The 22,028-nt window shown below is 32.9% G+C and overlaps 2 protein-coding genes across 4 annotated transcripts; one reads left to right on the forward strand and one right to left on the reverse strand.

Annotated features, from left to right (window-relative positions):
• The first annotated feature begins 11,781 nt into the window (after positions 1–11,781).
• Positions 11,782–17,440, forward strand: LOC107413702 (E3 ubiquitin-protein ligase WAV3). Its single transcript, XM_016021722.4, has 2 exons — positions 11,782–12,574; positions 15,111–17,440. Exons 1-2 carry the CDS (start codon positions 12,344–12,346, stop codon positions 17,046–17,048), a joined length of 2,169 nt encoding a protein of 722 aa, XP_015877208.1. The 5' UTR covers positions 11,782–12,343; the 3' UTR covers positions 17,049–17,440.
• Positions 17,441–18,827: 1,387 nt separating this feature from the next.
• On the reverse strand, positions 18,828–21,157 carry LOC107413700 (uncharacterized). 3 transcript variants are annotated; one of them, XM_048469695.2, is made up of 4 exons: positions 20,997–21,157; positions 20,240–20,461; positions 19,333–19,459; positions 18,828–19,249 (listed from the first exon to the last, which is right to left on the reverse strand). In XM_048469695.2, exons 2-4 carry the CDS (start codon positions 20,431–20,433, stop codon positions 19,172–19,174), a joined length of 399 nt encoding a protein of 132 aa, XP_048325652.1. In that variant the 5' UTR covers positions 20,434–20,461; positions 20,997–21,157; the 3' UTR covers positions 18,828–19,171. The 3 variants fall into 3 exon arrangements, with proteins under 3 accessions (XP_048325652.1, XP_015877204.1, XP_015877203.2); XM_016021718.4 differs by lacking the exon at positions 20,997–21,157 and adding an exon at positions 20,809–20,961; XM_016021717.4 differs by lacking the exon at positions 20,997–21,157 and adding an exon at positions 20,615–20,802.
• Positions 21,158–22,028: the final 871 nt, after the last annotated feature.

Below are 22,028 nucleotides of genomic sequence, written 5' to 3' on the forward strand. Positions count from 1 at the left end.
GTCCGGGGCGAGCCCAACGTCTCAGTTCGTTGCCGAAGGTTCAAGAAGTATTTCTTTCCTTTTTCCTCTCTATCCTGTATTGTTTCTTATCTGTCATTGTATAAATTCCACATTTATCTGTATAATGTTCTGTATACTGTATTGGACGTGTAGTTGTTATTTATGCACTGGGTTGCTACTGTGGTTATTTGGAGTGCTGTAAATTTGCGGAACCATTTGTAGTATTGTGGGAGGAATAAGGGGATGTTTATAGAAGTGTGTTTTCAGTGCAGGAAATTTTTGGTTAGTCCTACCCTTAGGGGAGGTGCTGCCGGATTTTCCGTTGGAAAGTTCGGCGGTATTTCCCTGGGATCAAGGCTTGTCTAGGGTTCCGGGGAGGAATTCTGGACGGGTCCTGACATATATTGTAAATTGAGTACCTAGTAAATCAGCTAAAAAGATCCTTTATGATTTATGGACTAATAAAAAGCCTAGCATCAGGCATCTACACGTCTGGGGTTGTCTAGGTGAGGCTAGACCTTATAGACCTAATGAAAAGAAGCTGAATTCAAAAATTTTCAGCTATTATTTTGTGGGATACTCTGAGAGGTCCAAGGGATACAAGTTCTATGACCCCACTAGCAAGTCTTTCATAAAGACAGGTAATGCTAAATTCATTGAGAAAAGTGGGAGCAATAAAGAAAGGGAAGTAATCTTTGAAGAAGAATCTGTAAACATTCCTACTACAATTGCAACAAACAGTATGGATAGTGTTCAAGTAACCATTCCTAATGTTATTCAAGTAGCAATTCCAAATACTGTAATTAACGATAATATTCCCATGCTTTCTCCAACACAATTGGAGGAATCACCCACTCAAGTTGAGATATCACATCCAGTAATTATGGAAGTGCCATAACAACCTCAATTGGAAGTGCCAATAAGACGAATCATTAGAGAAAGCAGAAATGCAATTTTAGATGATTATGTTGTCTATCTCTAGAAGCATGAGTATAATATCAGATTGGAGGACGATTCGACATCTTCAATCAAGCCAAATTATATGCCAATTCTGACAAATGGATCGAAACTATGCATGAATATTTGAAGTCTATAGAGGTAAATAGTGTATGAAATCTTGTTGAGTTGTTGTCAATAGGTGTGAAACCGATTGGTTGTAAGTGGATATTTAAAAACAAATAGGATTCAAAAGGCAATGTTGAAAGGTATAAGGCCCATCTAGTTGCCAAAACCTTCACATAAAAAGGAAGACATAGACTATATGGAGACTCTTTTAGAATTATAATGGCATTAGTGGCTTCTTGAGCTCATCAAATGGATGTAAAGATAGCACTTTTTTAATGGTAACATTCATAAAATGATATACATGGTGCAACAGAATTCTTTGAGTTAGAAGACTCAAAGCACCTTGTATGCAAGTTAAAGAAGTTTATTTATCGTTTAAAGCAAGCATCCTGCTAGTGGTACCAGAAATTTGATCAAGTGCTTACCTCTTATGGTTTCAAGGAAAACACCGTTGATCAATGTATATTTAGTGGGAGCAAGTATGTCATCTTGGTGGCTTTATATTGATGATATATTATTAACTAGTAATGATACCAAGACTTTTCTATTCAAGCATTTTGAAATGGAGGATCTTGGTAATGCATCTTTTATGCTAGGTATACAAATCCATCAGGATTGTTCTAGGAATATACTTGGATTGTCACAAAAGACCTATATTTAAAAAGGTGTTCATTAGGTTTGGCATGAAAAATTGTGCACGTAGAGATACACTTGTGGCAAGTGGTTATAAATTTAGCTTAGGTCAATGTCCAAGAATGGAATTTGAGAAGACAGAAATAAAGAAGTTCTCTTATGCTCTGGCAATAAGAAACCTTATGTATGCTCAAGTTTGTACATATTTAGATTTAGCATACATTGTCGAGATGTTGGGCAAATATCAAAGTAATCTAGGAATGCATCACTAGAGAGTAGTAAAAAAAGTAATGAGATATCTAGAGAAGACAAAAGATTATATGCTCACATATCGAAGATCTCATTATTTGAAAGTTATTGGACACTCAGATTCCAATTTTGTTGGATGCTTGGATATCAGGAGGTCAACTTCTGGGTATGTTTTCATGTTAGCTTGAGGGGCTATCTTCTAGAAAAGTGTCAAACTGTCACTTACAGCCTTATATACTATGGAAGCAGAGTTTGTAGCTTGCTATAGGGCATCGAATAATGCAAAATGGCTTGAGGATTTCATCAATGGATTGCATATTGATGAAAATATTGTTAGACCACTAAGGATTAATTGTGATAATAAAGCTGCAGAGCTGTATTCCAAGAACAACCAGAGTTCATCAAAGTCTAAAAATGTTGATATTAAGTTCTTGGTTGTCAAGGAAAAAGTTCAAAGTCGTCAAGTATGAATTGAGCATATTGGTACAAACTCCATGATTATCGGTCCACTCACAAAGAGTTTGACACCTGAAGTGTTTCATAAACATGTGGTTAATATGGGTATCTTGTTACTAGATGATATGCCTAATATGTATTATATGTTCTTGACAAACTTTTAGTTATTTTGGATGCTTTAGTATGTACTTTGGTTTTGTGATACTTTAAAATATTTTAAGGACAACTCTGAAATATATATATATATATATATGTACGTGTGTGTGTGTGTGTGTGTGTTGTGTGATATTTTACTCATTATAGTCCTAAAAAGGACCAGTTGGAAACAGACATGTTCGAGATCACATTTCATGTAGCTTCCATGCTACAAATCCATATTTGATATTTGATCTATGTCATTTATTGTTTTGGTTTGGTGACAGTAGATAGGTCCCATTACGATTAAGCATAATGAAGGCCACTTTGATCTCATACCAGCATAATAAATGCACCAGATTGATTAGAATATTTATATTATTTGAGTAGTGATATTGAGCTCAATTTTTGGAATTTTGCCAAGTGCAATACAAGTAACACATGTAATCCGAGTGGAAGATTTTTAGTAATTTTTTATTAAAATGGGCGTTACACTAGGTTATGCTACTTAAATAAATGAATATATATATATATATATATATATATACATGTATATATAGTCTAAATCAAGTGATTTTATAATAGATTTTAAATTGAGGATGAAAATAAAGATTACAAGAACGATATAGAATATATGTATTTAGATGCCTATCTTACCCTTTTTGATTATATTGATGAGGCAAAAACTTAAGTGGTAATATAGTAATTGAAGATTAAAAAAGTGGTTATGGTCTCTGGATTTGAAATTATACGGGCTCAACTGCTCCCATCAAAGTGTTGAGATTTTTGTGATTTCTCTACCTTTTCACAGTCAAGAAGAACTATCTCTCTCTATATCTAGAATCAATGCTTCAGTGCATTCAACAATGAATTTAGGTTAGTTAATTGCCTATGTTTATTATCATGCCTAACATCATTATTTACATGAGACCTTTGGGGATATAAATATGGTTTTGTTATATAGACATTACATAATCAGTTTAAAGAATAATCATGTTTAGTTTAAGGATTATGTTTGATAGTATTAATTCTTTCATGCCCCCGAAACTACTGTTTTCTTTGATAGTCATTTTAGTCCAAGTATACATTTTTTTTTTTTAATAGATGAATTTGATGAAACTAATTATACACCACTTATGTAATTCTATTAGCTTAATTTTGCTAAATTCATTTGACAAACTCACATGATAGGACTAATATAACAAGAAAGTAATAGTTCTATTTTAATTTAGGGGGCAACATGCGAAAAACTTTTTTTTTTTTTTTTTTTTTTGGTTGAAAAGGGCAAAAACTCTGACAGCTCACAAGAGTGCACTTAAGCCAACCGGTATTTATCTAGAGTTTTGAATATCGAAAGTGGTCACTCGGTGTCGGTTTGGATCAAGGCCTTAAGCTCAAGCTAAACTTAGCCCAGTCCATATTACATAAAAGCGAAAACATGGCCCAGCCTAACCAGAAAGGTAAATGTGAATACACCTCAGCCTTTTTCCTTATTGTTCCAACTCTTCGTAACCTCAGCTTGCTATTCTTATTAGGATGACATTGAACTAAAAAATAAATAAAAAACCATGATGAAAACCATAGTCAATAAAGACTTTTTTTTTTTTTTTTTTAAAATTGATAAAAGTCAATAAACATTAATTGAAAGAAAAGCTTAATTAGTTGATATTGATCTTGTTTTAGAATATGCTAGGAATATTATCAACACCTGCACTATGGAAGAAGAAATTACAATGAACGGAATAAACCCACAGAATACCCAAATTGCATTGTCTATATGAGTGTAATGTTTGGGTTAATTTCCTTGCTTTCTGATGACGTAGTCTTGATTTTCTTTCTTTTTGGGTAGTTAAACTTGAGGGGTACTTTGGAAAAGTGGTTATGCTTGAGAAAGAGTGATTAACTATAAGGATATCAAGATACCAATTTTACTGGCAAGATAGATCATATAAGGAGCACTACAGACCATGACTTCACTTTAGGTACTATTGTTATTAGTTAGGCTTCTCAATTGCAGAAAATAGTTACTTTATCTACAACTAAAACGTAATATATGGTGGTAATAGAAGCTAGCAAAGAATTGATTTGGTTGCAAGGTTTGTTTACAAAGTTAGAACTTACACAGAGGATGTATACTTTACATAATGACAGTCAAAGTGCCACGCATCTGGCTAAAAGCTAGCATTCCTTAGTCTAGGACCAACTATATAGATATTCGTTATCACTTATCAGATTGTTACTTGATGATGATTTGTTAACATTTATGAAGATATAGGTAGTAAAAATCTGACAGGTTGACCAAACTGGTAACAATAGGGAAACCAGAGTTGTGCACAACTTTAATGGGTCTTCAAGGTTGAAAACACTTGTTAAGCACACCGTATTCACAAATCAATTAAGGCAGGGAGGTTTGCTTGTTTTTCAGTATTTAAGTTGGAGATTGTTAAAAATTCGAAGCCTAGAAAACAAGCTTATGTGGAAAGACTATTACACGTGACCCTAAGGTTATTATATCTAAACCTTTTAGTATTTTGTGCTCATGTGAAAAGAGAGATTACATAGCTATTAAAATTAAGAGGTAAAAAAACTTCACCATTATAAATCTTCAAACATATTCATACTGGATTTATGGCTGCTGATGGTGCACTCTGTGGACATAGGAAATAGGTATCATATTGACCAATCTTTTATTTCTTAGAGTTTCTGTTATTTTATATGTGCTATATCTTTTGATATTTGTGTTTAAGTCTCTAATTTCATGAAATCCCATAATCTGGAAGAATTAAAATAGTGACTAATTCACAAAAATTAGTACCCTTGATTTTCTTTTATTCACATATAATTTTGCTCTCTTTATCTTTATAAATAACATAAGAAATATCAAATAAATCTATCCAGTGTTATATTTTAATATTATATTAGCTAATTATGAATAAATAAAATTTTTAAAAATAAATATAATTAAATATAAATTAATAAAATATTGATAAATAATATTTAATATACATCCTAATGGATTTTTTAGATACATATACCATTTTTCTTTTTTTCATAATTGTGTAGGAGTAATCTAATTCCACTATTTTCACAGGAAACAATGGGCTTTGCTCTATTGGGTTATGCCCAGTTGGACATATATTTCAAAGGATGAAAAAAAAGAGAATATACAACTTAATTTGAAATATATATGTGTGTGTGTGCGCGCGTGTGTGTGTGTGAGATGAATCATACACATACAATGCAAGCACACATCAAAATAGAAAAATAAATAAATAGGTAGAAAGAAAGGGACTATCACATATAAAATCTTGGAGATGATTTTTAAACAAATGGAGCCCACTGGATGTATGGATTAGGTTTGACTTGCCGATGAAGATCAATACATGTGACATCATGATTAAGGAAAGCTACTGGCTAGTTGTTTCCTTGGAGTGGATATGTATGGTAATTTAAAAAAATAAATAAATAAATAAACATTATAATAAACTTTATCTTTTAAACAATTTAATGCAAAAACCTCCGAGTCGCTGATATATTGATAAGTTTTTTCATTATATATACTTTCTCACATAATCTTAATCTCCACCAACGTAACACGAAGCATATCTTTTATATTCCCTAAGCTTTGTCTTACGCCACTATACCCCATTAAAAGGGGATAACCAAGATGAGATTATTAGAATCCTCCCTAGTTCCCCAAGATAAGGTTTTTGTGGGTTCAAATCAAATACCCTCCAAAACATTTATTAGTATTTAATTATTAGTGTAACTAAACAATGGGTATTTCATTATTATAAACTATTTCCTAGTGCAAGACATCACATTGTTGTTGATCACTCTCCAAAGTGGGGAGCACCATAAGAGGGAGTGATTCCCTTCGCTATAATTTAATATACAGAAAAAAAAAAGAAAAAAAGGGGTCAGCTTTCTCGTTGACTTACCCCCAGAAAGTCTGGCAAATTTAGAGATGGTAAAGGGAATCCTATCCCCTCCCTCTCCTCCTCTCAAAAAAGGGTTTTATGAGGATTCTTTGTTAATGGATCTCCACTCATTGCCTACCAAGTTCTCATTACTCTCTCTCTCTCTCTCTCTCTCTCTCTCTCTAAGTAATTGTGTGAGGCATGTGTGGCTCTCAAAAGGAGGGGGGTGAAATGAAAAGGGTCACTGTCTTGGTTCCTTGTTGATGTTCTTTTGTGGGGGAGAGGAATAACTTTTTGCATTCTAAAAAGATAGAGCATTTTTCTTTTAAAAGGTTGTCTTTTTAAGGGGGAGAGAGAGAGAGAGTAAAGTATTGTGGGAATAGGAACTCCACTCAAAACATCATTACGCATCAATCCAAAGTCTTTCCCTCCTTTTCCTTCGTCTACTAGTGTTGTTTGAGCATTCTCGACTTGACCAAAGCTGATTTAAGCCCAAAAAAAAAAAAAAAAAAAAAAAATGAAATCTTAACCAAAGCTGAGTTGGGTAGTCATAAAGATTCTTCATTAAGAGAGAGATAGTAAGAGATAAATGCAACCAAAATTTTGTAATGCCCCCAAAATACAGACCGGTACCAAACTTTTAAGACGGACCTATACATATAGCATACATGATCATATCAAGTTGGTCGTTAGATTTATCATCTATCAAAATCTCTTTTATTAATATCCAAATATATATTTATATTTTTTTTGGGTAATAAATATATATTTATATTTGAATTTAAAAGGTTGGGATCTAAAAATGAATTTGTCATCTATTTAAATTTAATAAATTGTTAAAATATTATGAGGACAAAATAATCTTATATAAACTTATATAGGCTAATAAGATTTTAAATCTAAATCTAAATGGATCTCATATGAGTTTGATTTTATGTATAAATATACATTATGTTTATTTATTTATTTTATCATATACATTATGTTTAGTTGCAACAATATATTGTTAAAAGAGTATATTCACCATCCAATATCTTTATTTGATCATAATGTGGAATGTGTTTCCTGCGGTTTCATATATAAGATATTTAGTGTGATCTAATGGTATAGATTTAGCATCTAAAACACCATTAAATATTTGAAGAATAATGTTAGGATATCAAATAAATTTACCAAAATATATTTCATATGTTAATATTATAATGATTTATGTTTAGTTCTACTTATTTGTTTAAATATTTACTTATCTATAATTAAATTATATTAATATTTACTAGTAAGAGATTGACATATCAAATTTGATATACATCTTAAAAAACTTATTTGGTAGTACTCATATTTGAAAATTTTTACCAATTTTCAACACCCACTTTTTACAATAATTTGCCACGAGATAGAGATTGGAGAAAGTATATTTTCACAAAGAGCTAAGTTGAGCACCTGAGGAATACAGATACCCATACGTTTATGTGCCGATACTATTCCCAAAAATAATGGGTTGGAATATTGGACCCAGCTGCAACCTAGACTGACTTCTATTGGCTAAACCACCATAATGGATTTAATGGTCCATCTGGGGCTGAAATAAAAACACTCTAGAATCCTCCTTTTTCTTCCATGCAATATTGCCCCTTTACCAAAACCCCCCAACAATATGTATTGCATGTCATGCTAACTTTTTTCATCTTTAAGAGGACTTCCTTTTTATTCTTTAGCTAGTTTTCCCAAAAAAAAAAAAAAAAAAAAAAAAAAACAAATCTCTGCCTTTAACTTTTCACTAACCTAAATATACTATTAAATTAACTCTATGGCTTGGAAATTAAACAAATGAAATGAATAGAGATCTTTCGTACGTTGACAATATTTTGATTTTAAATCTTAATTATTTGATGACATTTTTGGGCTTTGAGAAAAGTATTAAATTGATAAAGAAATGAAACATCAAACATGCATGGTTTAAGTGCAAATTACAGATAAATGGACCTATCAACCTATTAAGACAAACAAACTAGTCAAAGTCAATAATTTTTCTAGAAAATTAAACAGTATATTCTAGAATATTTTTAATTTTCGAGCCGACATGTTTGGCCGTTTCATTTTTTTTTTTTTTTTTTTGGTAAATTGTAATAACCGTGCAAGGATTACTAGTCTTACATGCAGATTCATAACTCATGGTTGGTTATTATAACACATCATGAAAAGCCAAAAGAGTAATGTTTGAAAATTCCCAAGAGGCAACGAGTTTTTGACCATTGAATAGGCAATTCTTAGGTTTGGCATGGTGTGGTTCATGGACCAAGGTTTTTGTAGGGCTGTAGAGAAAGTACACAGGAAACCAAGTCATATATATTAATTGTTAAAGGGGATCAATTGGATGATCGAGGCCACCAAGATCATCGAGTTTCAAATGTGGGGGGAAAAAAAAATTTACTAAAGAAAAGGTGATCTCTCATTGCTCATAATCACAAGCTTGAACACATTATTTTAGGCGGAAAGTTTGAACAATTTTTATTATTATTATTATGATCCTAGAAAAGTTCAACACACTTTGGTAATAATAATAATAATAATAATATATATATATATATATATATATATAATATTATCAATGAACCCACGCTTATGATAGTTACCCAACAAACATTGTCTCTACAATTTAAATGATATTCCTTCACTTGTCATTACCAAGCAAGAAAAAAACATAAACAAATTAATACCATTAACCTATTAAAAATTATTTTTGGGAAGCATTTGTTTTGAAATTAATAGACTATCCTAGAAAAGTACTAATTTAAGGTTAAAAAAGAACAAAAAAGAAAAGAGAAAGGGAAAATATATATATGCATGCAACTAACGCTCTTAAGGCATTCACTAAAAGAAACTACCACTCTGGTAAGGCTAATCTACGTTTATGATTTATGCTTGTCTTTTGTTTCCCATAATTTTATTCTTATTTATCTAGGGCTATTAAAGTTGCAGAATAGATAGTTAAATAATTTGTGCGTGGTAGGAGAGAACTTCCTTGCTTAATCTCAAGGTCAATAACTTCTTTTAACCTCTTCCTTATTAATCATGAAATTTACATCTCTTTGACCAAAAAACTAAAAATAAAATAAAATTTCTTAAGGCCATTTTAGTTTCCTTTTATATTATAACAAAAATCCGAAAATAAATGATAATGTTAATTTGAAAAACGTGTTTTTGAAAGATCTATGATTTTTAAATTTTGTGTTTATTCAAAGATGTGGTTCCAATGACTACTAAAATGGTCTTTAAAATGAAACTAAAATAACCAAAACTATATGGTACAAAATCTTAACATATTTTTCAGTTTATATATGAAGAATTTCAATTATAATAAAAGTAAGAATTTAAAACTAAAATTAAAATTAAAAGGAGAAAAAATATAAAGAAAATTAGATAAAAAGAAAACAGAAGAGGCATCTAAAGTCATGTGATAAGATGGGATGCAAGAAATGTCAACAGGGTTGACATATGGTAACCACAGTATTTGATACTACTGTGATGATGTGCACGTGTGGCTGGCATACTTATCATCATCATCTCTCATGCCATGTGAAAATAATAATAATAATAATAATAATAACAATTAAAAAATAAAAGAAAATAAAATCATGATTAGGAAATTCCCACCATTTTGACTCACACCCAACAATGATTCATCATCATGATAATGGTGGTGGATGGATGCATGGGGGCCAACCCAACACATTCATGGAAATGAGTCATAGATGTTCTCATTTTGAATTATTATTTTTTTCCTGATTTTATATATTATACCAATTTGCCATCAATCCCACTAAGCAATTTGATTATCATGAGTGTTCGCCAAAAAAGAAAATGATTATCATTAGTTTATTAGTCAAAGTTAAAGATATGTTTTAGGGGGAGAGGGGAGGGGAGAGAGAGAGAGAGAGAGTTTTCCGTGGCAGCTGATAAGAGAAAAAGTGCTTTTTTTTTTGGCTAATTAGGGGGAAAATATAGATTTGACAGCCAGCTACTTTCCCTAGATATATTAAGCACGGAAAAAGACCAATTTACCCTAATCATAAACTTTTATTATTAGGTGGACGTTTTATGCTATAGTTTTTTTTTTTTTAAAATTATTATTAGATATTTATTCATGTATTTATATCATATTAATTTGTCAGGCATTCATGTATATAAATTGATATTCAGAGTGTTGGTAAGAGACTTGATAACTCTTTATATTCATTTAATTGATAAACATTTTGTTTCTAAAAGATAAAAATGAAAATGTAGATATAACATTTTGTTTCTAAAATATAAAAATGATAATGTAGATATTAGTGTGATAGAACAAAATGAAATTATTTAATAGACTAGTCATGAGAATTTATATTTCTAATAAATAATAAAAATTTATAAAAAAGTATTAAAAATAACTTTGTTTCTAATTTAATTAATTAATTTTTGTATTTCTAATTTAAAATTTGAAGTAACAATACTTATTAAACAATAAAAAAACCAAATTAATTAGTTACAAATTCCATATTTTTCACAAAAGTCAGGTATGTAGTATTTAGGTAGATTATTCCCAAAGTATATCTTATGTAATAATTTTTATAAGAAAATAACATTTTTTTTTTTATGGATCACTTAGTGACTACAAAAACCAAAGTCCAATATGCATGATTTAATAAGTCATGCAAGTAGGTAAGGAATATAATATATTGGAGAACCATTGTGCTCTTTCTTTTAGGATTTGATTGATTTGTTTTCTACTCAAAATCTGTTTTAATTTTTTTTTTAATCTTTGAAAAATAAGTCAATCAATAATACGTTGTTTACATTGTTGAAGGTTATCGGATATATATATATATATACACACATTATAAAAAATATAAAACATTGATACCTATATATATACAGATTATAAAAAATATAAAAAATTTATACCTATATATATACACATTATAAAAAATATAAAAAATTTATACACCATATATTTCAATTTAATACAAATACTCCTTTGATCAAAGCGGTGGAAAATAGAATATATGTAATTAATTTTATGGAAAAGAAAATAAAGTTTTATGAAATAATCTTCACTTATACAAAACCTTGAAAAAGGATATTATTAATTAGAAAATAAAAAAATTAAAAAAGAAAATGGTTTTCTTGAATGGTAATATTTTAGGAAAGCGAGGGATAAATAAGGAAAGATGGAGCATAACCAGCCAACTTTTCCCAATTCAATCAAAACGTGCTTTTTTTTTTGGTTTTTTGTTTTTAATGTGCTTTTTACCACAACCAACAAAAGGTCAAAATCCTCATAAACCCATTAAGCTCTCTCTCTCTCTCTCTCTCTCTCTCTCTCATATGGCGGCCATGAGCAACGAGATGAAGAAGACGACTTGTACAAGTCTCAGAGCCATGCATACGACCGATTCCCTCCCCCTTTGACATTCCAATGTTACCCACCACCACATTTATTTGCAAATACAGCCTAGACGCCACCTTGTTCTACTACTCCTTTCTCTTTCTTACACAACCCTCCATTAAACCTCTCTCTATCTTGGTTTTCGTGTTCCACTTCGACTTTTATTAAAGCCCGTTATCTCTCTCCCACTCTCTCTCTCTCTCTTTCTCATTCCAAGAACACCTAGCTAGAGTCCTAGAGAAAGAGGGTGAAGAAGGAACCAAAAAAAAAAAAAAAAAAAAAAAAAAGAGAGCTTCATTTAAGCACTTTGAGATCTGGGTTTTGTGAATTTAGTGTTGGGTTTCAATTTTTTTTTTTCTTTCTATTTTTCTGCTCCTGTGATTTTCTTGTGGTAAGGATATTTTTATATTCTGGGTTTTGGTTATTTTGTTGGTGGGTTGGAGATCTGGAAGTGAAAAAAATGGGTAGTAGATGGAGGAAAGTAAAGCTCGCACTGGGATTGAATCTTTGTGTGTATGTTCCAAGAACTCTAGAGGATTCACCTCCTTCTTCCATTGATTCAGCTGAGAGATTGTCTGATGCTGCTCTGCTTTCGCCGGCTAACTGGGCTATGGGTTCGTCTAGGCCCACTACACCAATCCCATCTTCACACGGCTTGAAGCTCTCTAAAAGTGGAAGCAAATCGTCCAAGGTTTTTATTTTTTTATTTTTTTTGGTTTTTTATTTTTGTTCTTTTGTTTTCTTTCTCTCATTTTCAAATTGTTACTAAGATTTTCTTGGATTATGGTCCTTGCGTGTGTTTGTGCTTGTATTGTGGTGTGGTTTTTTAAGATTTTTGAGCTTTATTCTGTTTGGATGCTGAGGAAATGAAGGATTCAGAAAAAGATAAAATCTAGTTCTAGGACTTTCTGTCTCTGTCTTGTTTCTTCTAATGGTTTGAAAGTAAAATGGAAATTGCTAAATAGACACTGTAAGTGGTATTATTTTAATTAAATCGTTTATGGTGCTTGATATTTTCCATTTGTGCATTTTTGGCTCCTGAAAAATGAAGCAGAAGGGAAACAAAGTTTTGGGTGAACCAATGAGGATATAGGATTCTTTTGGCATTTGCCCCAACGACATGGACAAGTGAAACAGCTTTGAAATTTCTTGACACATCCTGTTTTTGATCTGCTTTTTTTTATTTTAGATTGGGATGAAATTATAAGAATTTACATTTTTATATAATTTATATTTTATTTTTTCATAGATGGATTAAAAAATTTCAAGAAAAGTATGATTTTATTATTTTCAAGAAATTACACGTCTCTGATTTTGTGGAAATCCATGCTATAGCAGATATTTCAAGAACCATATGAAATTAATGATCTGGGAATTTGATGTCTTGTTGTCTTCCTGTGATTGGCTTGGGGGTTGATGTACAAGTCCTTTTCTGGACCATTCTTGTTTTCCTTGGTAATGAAAGAAGACTGCTTGTTTTTACTCTTTACCTTTTCGTCTTTTCCTCGGAGGGAAAAAAGGGAAGTAGCTTGTTTGGTCATTTGATGGCCTCATCCATTGCCGTTCATCTGCAAGATTTCGAGCAGTGAATTCAACCAAAGAAGCAAAAGAGAAATGCCATAAAGCCGCTTGTGATTTTCTTTTCTTTGGTAGATGATTTTCTATAGTGGTCTTGAAAGCTCTGCTCCATTTGTATTATTGCGTAGTTTTTTAATACACTTTTAGTCTGCTTTGATTCATTTTCTCTTTTAAATCTTTTTTTTTTTTGGTCTAACGATGACAATTCAAAAGTGATACCCTTAATTATTTTTTTGCCTTTTTCCTTGTTTCCTATCTTGCCCTCTATTTGTTGGATATCTAACACTGACATATGTTTTTTGGCTTACTATTTAGCAAGTAGATCTAATCTAACACTCTTTGGGTTATTTGTCGGTATTTGATAATTCCACTTTTTGGCCTACCCTATAGGAAAAGTCTCTTTTAAGAGTGTGCAGCTCAACCACAGAGTTTTAAAAGATTTTTGTGTTGACTTTCTCTTAAATGTATAAATGACTTTAATCTCTCTTGTCTGGCGCGGAATCTCAAAGTTTTCGCTCTTAATATCAATTTGGTGACCCCCTCCAGTTACATTTGGTGGTGGATTGACCACTCTTATTGGATCTACTTATTTGTGCCTTATTTTTCTTCTTTGTCATATATTTTGGAAAGCTAGGATGTAAGTTGCACCATAGAACCTTATATTGTTGTTGTTTATTAAGTCCTATGCTCTAATAAATTATGCATGGCTACTTGGAAAGTGAAAACTTTCTTAATTAGAAGACACTGACGTTGACTCCAAAAAACTACAATGAAGAATTTTGAAGAATATTTTGATATAGAGATAGAGTATTAGTAACAATCATATAACAAAAGAAAGAAGAAAAGGAAAAAAGCAAAGAAAATAGAATAGAACAGGGCTTATAATTAGTAATCAAGAAAAAAATGAACAAATTAAAACTGCTATACAATTTCCATTTATCTTAACGGACTGGCACAATCCTCATTTCTTCTCACCCAAATTTTAGGTGTGTTAAAGTGTTTGTAATTGCGGTTGAAAATTAGGGCATAAGTAGGTGCATAATACTTTGTTAGTTGGGATTAAGGTTTTGTCTCGTTAAGTATGAATTACGGTTTCAAGTTTTTTATGTCATGTCAATATATTGTCTGAATGGTGTTTAGATTTCTCATTTTTGTCCTCCTTTTAGGCAGTATGAGTGTCTAGTTAATATTCTCACGTGCTAGAGAGTTGTTTCTCATTTTGGTTGGTCTTTTCAGTTCTGCCCTACATTCTTGCGATTTGAGTGTTTCAATATTCTCACATGCTAGAGAGTTGTTTCTCACTTTGGTTGGTCTTTTCAGTTCTGCCCTACATTCTTGCGATTTGAGTGTTTCAATATCTTATCAATATCCTTAGAATATCTTATCATTATCCTTAGTACACTGGTTTCTAAGATTTTTGCGTTATGGCTATGGAACCTCTTAGCTTACAATGAAAATGTGATTAGGATCGGTTGAGAATTGTTCTTAATAGATTTTGAGACATTTTAATTTTTCAATAAGACCATCTATTAGTTCTTCATGCATAATATTGTGTATGTATATTTGTGTACAAAAAGTTCTAATGTTTTCTTTTCCTGGGCAGAAAAATGTTCTTATATCAATAACATATATTCTTGTCTTATTTTCAGCAAACATGCTCAATATGCTTAACCAAAATGAAACAAGGATGTGGCCATGCTATTTTTACTGCAGAATGTTCACATTCTTTTCACTTCCACTGCATTGCCTCAAATGTAAAACATGGCAACCAAATTTGCCCAGTTTGTAGGGCAAAGTGGAAAGAAATCCCAATACAAGGTCCAACTTTGGATCCTATCCCTGGGAGGGCATCAATTGGTCCAGTAGGTTGGCCTCAAAATGATGCTTTGATGACTGTTGTCCGCCGAATACCTACCCCTCGACGAGATTTAAATCGGCGGCACGTTGTGCCTCTGTATCAGGCTCCTGAGCCAGGCATATTTGATGATGACGAATCCTTGGATCACCAACCTGTGTTTTCTGAGAGAAATTCTTGCAATAAAGATGCTGCAGATAACAAACCCTTCAGAACAATAAAAATCAAATCATATCCAGAAGTTTCAGCTGCTCCAAGATCCAATTCTTATGACAATTTTACAGTTTTAGTTCATCTCAAAGCTGCTGCAACAAGTTCAAGACATAATCATGGCAGAACTCAAGCTAGCCTTCCACAATTTTGTCAAACTCCCCGTGCTCCTGTTGACCTAGTCACAGTTCTTGATACTAGCGGTAGTATGGCAGGTACCAAGCTTGCATTGCTGAAGCGAGCAATGGGATTTGTTATACAGAATCTTGGATCCAATGACAGGCTTTCAGTTATTGCATTCTCTTCAACAGCACGTCGCCTCTTTCCTCTCCGTCGAATGACAGATGCTGGACGGCAGCAGGCACTGCAGGCTGTTAACTCTCTGGTTGCAAATGGTGGAACCAACATTGCTGAAGGTCTAAGAAAGGGCGCAAAAGTAATGGAAGATCGAAGAGAAAGAAATCCTGTTGCCAGTATTATACTGTTGTCTGATGGGCAGGACACTTACACTGTCAGTTCTGGGGCTAACCAACCTCAACCAAATTACCAGTTACTTCTCCCCTTGTCTATTCATGGTGGTAATAACACAGGATTCCAGATTCCAGTCCATGCATTCGGATTTGGTGCAGATCATGATGCTTCATCAATGCACTCAATTTCAGAGATATCTGGAGGAACGTTTTCTTTCATTGAGACTGAAGCTGTCATCCAGGATGCATTTGCACAGTGCATTGGGGGTCTTTTGAGTGTTGTGGTGCAAGAACTGCAAGTAGCAATTGCATGTGTTCAGCCTAGCCTTCAACTTAGATCGCTAAAAGCTGGGAGTTACCCAAGTCGTGTGATGGATGATGGAAGGACAGGATCTGTTGATGTTGGAGATTTGTATGCAGATGAAGAGAGGGATTTTCTAGTTTCTCTTAGTGTCCCATCAGAGTCTTCGAGTGATGGAACATCATTGCTGAAGGTGAAATGTGTTTACAAAGATCCTTTCACCAAAGAAATGGTGACATTAGAAGGTGAGGAAGTTAGGATTGAAAGACCTGAAATAGCTGGGCAAGAAGTAGCATCAATAGAAGTGGACCGGCAGCGCAACAGGCTCCAGGCTGCTGAGGTGATGGCAGAGGCAAGAGTTGCTGCTGAACAGGGAGACTTAGCTGGTGCTGTTTCTAAACTTGAAAATTTTCGAAGGATGTTATCAGAGACTGTTTCAGCAAAATATCGGGATAGACTATGTGTTGCACTAGATGCTGAGCTGAAGGAGATGCAAGAGAGGATGGCAAGCAGACATGTTTATGAGGCATCTGGGAGGGCATATATTCTTTCTGGTCTGAGCTCACACTCATGGCAAAGAGCAACAGCAAGAGGTGATTCCACTGATGGCTCAAGTCTTGTTCAGTCATATCAAACCCCATCAATGGTTGAGATGCTTACTCGATCTCAGGCTACATTGTTGGCTAGTCCATCAGCCCAGAGGCTTGTACAACCATTATGGTCATCAGGATCACAACCAAAGCCAAGGTAGATTTGCTCAAGTTATCAATGGTTTTTCTGGTGCTTTTCCATTTTGTCCCTTTAAAAATTAGATCTGTCTTGGGGAGGAAGATAAGTTGAAGAATTGCGGAAAGGTTTCTTGGGCTGTCATTTTGCTCTTGCCTTGTATGTTGTAAATGAATAAATAGTGGGGAAATGGTGAAAAGGATATATTTGGGAAGGAAACAAGAAAAGGAACACTAGGTAGGAATTACCACATGATGTCTTTTTTGATTGTGTTGTTGGGTGGTGTACATAAAGAGCAATGAGCAATGCTTTTTTTTTTTTTTTTTGGTCTCTCTTGAGGGAAATGGGTATAAGTTTGTAATTGTGAAAAAGGATCTTTCACCTGATATATAATTTGCCTGCTCTCAATTCTTTTGACCGAGTTTTTTTTAACTGAATCCATGAGGTTCTCTCTCTCTCTCTCTCTCTCTCTCATCTTAGCTTAGTAAATTGTTAAAATAAAATGGCATCATTGCAATGAATTATGGATTAAAGAAATCTGTATATCTCCTACCTATCTCAGAAAAATGGTATCTTTTAAATGAAAAGCGTGTAAAACATATATGGATGGCATTAATTTGTGGAAAATGCAAGTCTCACCCCAACATATACGGATGGCATTAATTTATAGAAACTGCAAGTCTCACCCACTGGAAGTGGGGCCGCAATGCCATTTTGGTGGATCCATTATTAACTAAAATTCAAATCTGGAAGTCTTGAAAGCAGAGCATGACAATATTCTCTCCCACACCAAAAACAAAAAAGACAAGGTCTTGTTGCTAGAATGGCGAGCAGACATGTTTATGCTGAACTCGGATACAGGATTCCATTGTGAGGACAATTTCACATCCTAAATTATAACATGCAAATTTTAACCATTTTGAAAACCATGTTTTAAAGTGCTTGTGCTTTGAATTTTGCCATTTGCCATTATTTCTTCAGATAAAAAAGCATCCTAGGACAGGTCTTTCTGAAAATTTGACTGGAAGCCTCTTATGGCATAGGCATCCAGTAGAGAAGCTTATACCAAATTTCTTGTTTGCTTACTAGTCTTTTTATCAAGTAGACATTTGCCCTTTCATGAATTCTCAGATTGCCAACGCTTAGCAAGCCATATCTCAATCGTAACCCAATATACCAACAAATTGACTTCGGCACTGCTTATTTAAATCAGATAATAAAATACTGAATGAACCATTTCCCGGTGTCGATGTTCTAAATATTTATAGGATAAAACTTTGTTAAGAAATGCACCTGTTATTCGTGTTAAACTCTAGTTCCCTTAAATCAACATCGTGAATTTTCCTTATTTCCCTCTGGCAAGATGTTCTTAATCTTCACTCTCCTGATAAAACTCAGACCATAGTTATTAGTCCTGTTTCCAACGAGACAGACAGAGGAAAGTTGATTATTATTCATCCAATTCCTTTGAAATCTAGATCAGCTTATATAGGCTCGCCATTACTGACTAGCGTGATAATAATGTTTCGAGGAACTTCCAAGAGATCACTGGCACTACTGCTGTGTAACACGTGGAAAGCAGCATTCAATGACAACAAAACACACAAACACACACACACACACAAATAGAGGGAAAAAAAAAGAAGAAAAAGAAAAGAAAAAAGAAAGCAACATTTCATCCATCACAAACTTATCATACCATATTAACTCTCCTCGATCTTTTCTTAAAATTCCATATTTTCTTTTATCATTTTAAGTGGCCTCGTGCGATGGATATGCTGAAAACTCTAGTTCCAGCAAGCTATAACCAAACCAGATGCATGATTTTTAGCTTTCGACCAAGGAATTTGGTTAAGTATAAAATTACAAAATGGCCATTTCCCCATAAAATTGTGAATTATGGATGTATCATACTCGGAAATATTTTTTTACTAAACAACTAATTGGCTTATTGTAAGAATCCTTGAGATAATGCGATTACTCATCATTACAAATATCAACTAACTCAGAGCATGACCGAATCAAAGAAATGCATAAGCATTCTGCCGGATAAGGACAATGGCACGAACGAGTTCATTGGGAATACGAAAGTGTTACTATTATACTTACAAGACTTTTCCATCGATTGCTTGGATGCAGACCATAAGACTAGCCTGACTTGCCTTCATTTGGTCTTGGAATTTTCTTGTACTCATAGTTGTTTATATCCACCTTCTGTTGTAAAGCCTATAAAATGAGATAGCAAGACAGGCAAATAAGCACAAGGGCCACTGGTCTTATCATTCGAAGTATGAGGAAGAGAGCAATACCTTTAACTCCTCGTCCAATGAAATCTTTTTTGGCTTATATGCTTCTATAGGTCCTGTTCTTGATAGTGCTTTTCTTGTCTCAATGATCTCCCATTCCTGATCGTCTTTCACCTTTGCAATATCCTTGCTGAACTACAACAAAAAGAAGACAGTGATGACAATTACAATAATCATAAATAAACAAGAGATGCAACAATAATGACTCTGACAGGTATAGTTGTTAAAAGTTCTAAAACAACATTCTGCTTTGTGCATGCACAAATGACATGAACACATGACATGATAGTTTCTTCATGATATGTGAACCATCAATTGCTATTCAGGATATGTCAATAACTGGAAAAAAATAATAATAATAATAAAAACCATAAAATAATCATAAAGTTTCTATTCTTCTATCAATGTTATAACTGGATAAATAACCTTTTCTTTCCGTCTAGAGAGCCATAGCATTTATTTACCATTTCACTACAAATCACCTTCTAATCCTACAACCCTTGGACCTATCCAAAAGCATATGTAGCATTAATCAGGGACCTGACTCCTTTGAGCCAAATCAGTCAAACTGAAGTCATATTTTAAACTGACATCTAGGCAAAGTCACCAAATGTTTAAAACTTAGCTTGGTTATGATCTTTCAAATTTAGCTTGTGATAGCCTAGCTTGGATTGAAAATTACGCATCCTTTGAGAATTCAATCAACAATGTTGTATTTTTATCTTCTGCCACGCTGTTCTTTGCAAGCAAAACAATGCTGCTCAAACTGAATCTAGTAGCTAAATGCTGCTCAGACTGAATGTAGTAGCTAAACTTCTAAATTGGTATTCAAGGTATATGTTTCAATGACAAGAAAAACCCAAATAGCATTGCGACCCAGGAATCACTGGGTATAAACAGAAGCACTAACCTGCCTTGTATTAGATGGGCAAGACCAACCGCCCCAAGCACAGTGAGTGATATCATCGGAAGCCCATATCTAACAAATGGGTGCCTTCTACCCCATCTCTTAAATGATGGAGCTGAACTCTGGACCTTGGTAGTGTTAGAAGCACTATTAGTTGATTTCTGAGGCTGAGCTGTTGCTGTCTCGATGGTCATCATTTTCACACACCATTCAAAAACACAGGAGCTGCATAGCAACATTAAGACCACGAAAAAGATCAAATAAACTTCTAGAGGTAATCAACAAGTGAATGTCAAACATCAGCTTTCTTGCACGAAAAGTTTCCTAACCCAAATTTTAGCTTCAAATATAATTCAATCACGAAGTAGAAAAACAAACCCAGATTGCATATAATATCAGAAGTTGGAATTAAACAAAGAGCGGAAATCAAATTCGAATCTTTCAGTGTTCATTTTCACAGCAACCATGAACAGCCAAGCAAACTCATTTCATCGAACACCTTATCTCCATAATCGATTGTACTAGATTTTCAAAGAACATAGTGAAAAGAAATTCCTCAAAAATTGCAATACCAGGCGATAACAAATGTTGTCAACCAAATCAAAGGGTAGAGCCGCAAATGAGCCACGAATAAAATAATAAATAGTAAAAGGAAAAAAAAGGAGATGAAATAGCACTAGTTGGGGCTGAAGAAGGGAAAAAAAAAAAAAAAAAAAGTTGGGCAGAAAAAGAAAGAGAAAAAGATGAGGTTTAGACAAACCCAGCGCAAAAGGCCGCAGAGTTACAAGCCGCGAGGTCGATACGTCGATGTGTTTGAGTCGAACAGGTGAAGGAATCCGATTCGTCTGATTCTGAACGTAAAAAACCCAGGTATGTTTCTGCCGAAGACAAAACGGGGCGGGTCTTCTTTTTAACCGAATAAAGTATCTTTTATTTATAAATTATTTCAAATAAAATGATTACGCCGACAGTCAATATATGGAATTTTATTTATGACCCAAAACAAAATTTGAATTATATCAAACGAAATATATATTGAAGTTTATGTGCGTATGATGTATATATATTCTATTATCTACCATTATAATATTTTATTAATTACATATATTATATTTCTTTTCGGTTTCTATTATATATTTCAAAATATTTGGATTATTACGTTGCTATAATTTAGTTATTAAAAATTTAAGTAACATATACAATTATAAATGGCTACACATCATTATCCTTAAAATATTTGAACAATATATTTTTTAAATTATAGTTTTGATAAGTTGGAAATACTGTTTTCTTCCTATGTTGGATATGTTATATGACAAAATGGGTATAAAATCACTCTTTTTGCACAAGCTTGTGCACTTTTGTGCATCTCATCTTTTCACCAAACAAAAGATTGTACCATTTTAATACATTGTGGGGGAAATTAATTCACTATACGAAGCAAGCCTTAAATGCGTTATTATTGAGCAAATCAATTATTTTCTATATGAACTTGTTTTGTAAACAAGATAACATTGTACATAGCAAAAAAGAACACGTTGGCATAATTTTTATTTTTACTAGTGCTTTTGTTTTTGTTTTTTCAAAAGAATTTGTTAAAAAAATTGCTTTTTATTAGTTTTGATTAGAAGTGTTTTTGATTTAATTATTTAAATATTTTTAAAAGTTGCTTTTGACATTATAAAAGACGTTGCATTTATATATATATATATATATATAAAATACCATCTGACTGCTCTTTTTCCTACCTTTCTCCCTCCTCTCAATATGCAATAGATGACTATAGGCATCA

This window comes from Ziziphus jujuba, chromosome 8 (assembly GCF_031755915.1).
Source record: "Ziziphus jujuba cultivar Dongzao chromosome 8, ASM3175591v1".
In the NCBI taxonomy this organism is placed as follows: domain Eukaryota; kingdom Viridiplantae; phylum Streptophyta; class Magnoliopsida; order Rosales; family Rhamnaceae; genus Ziziphus; species Ziziphus jujuba.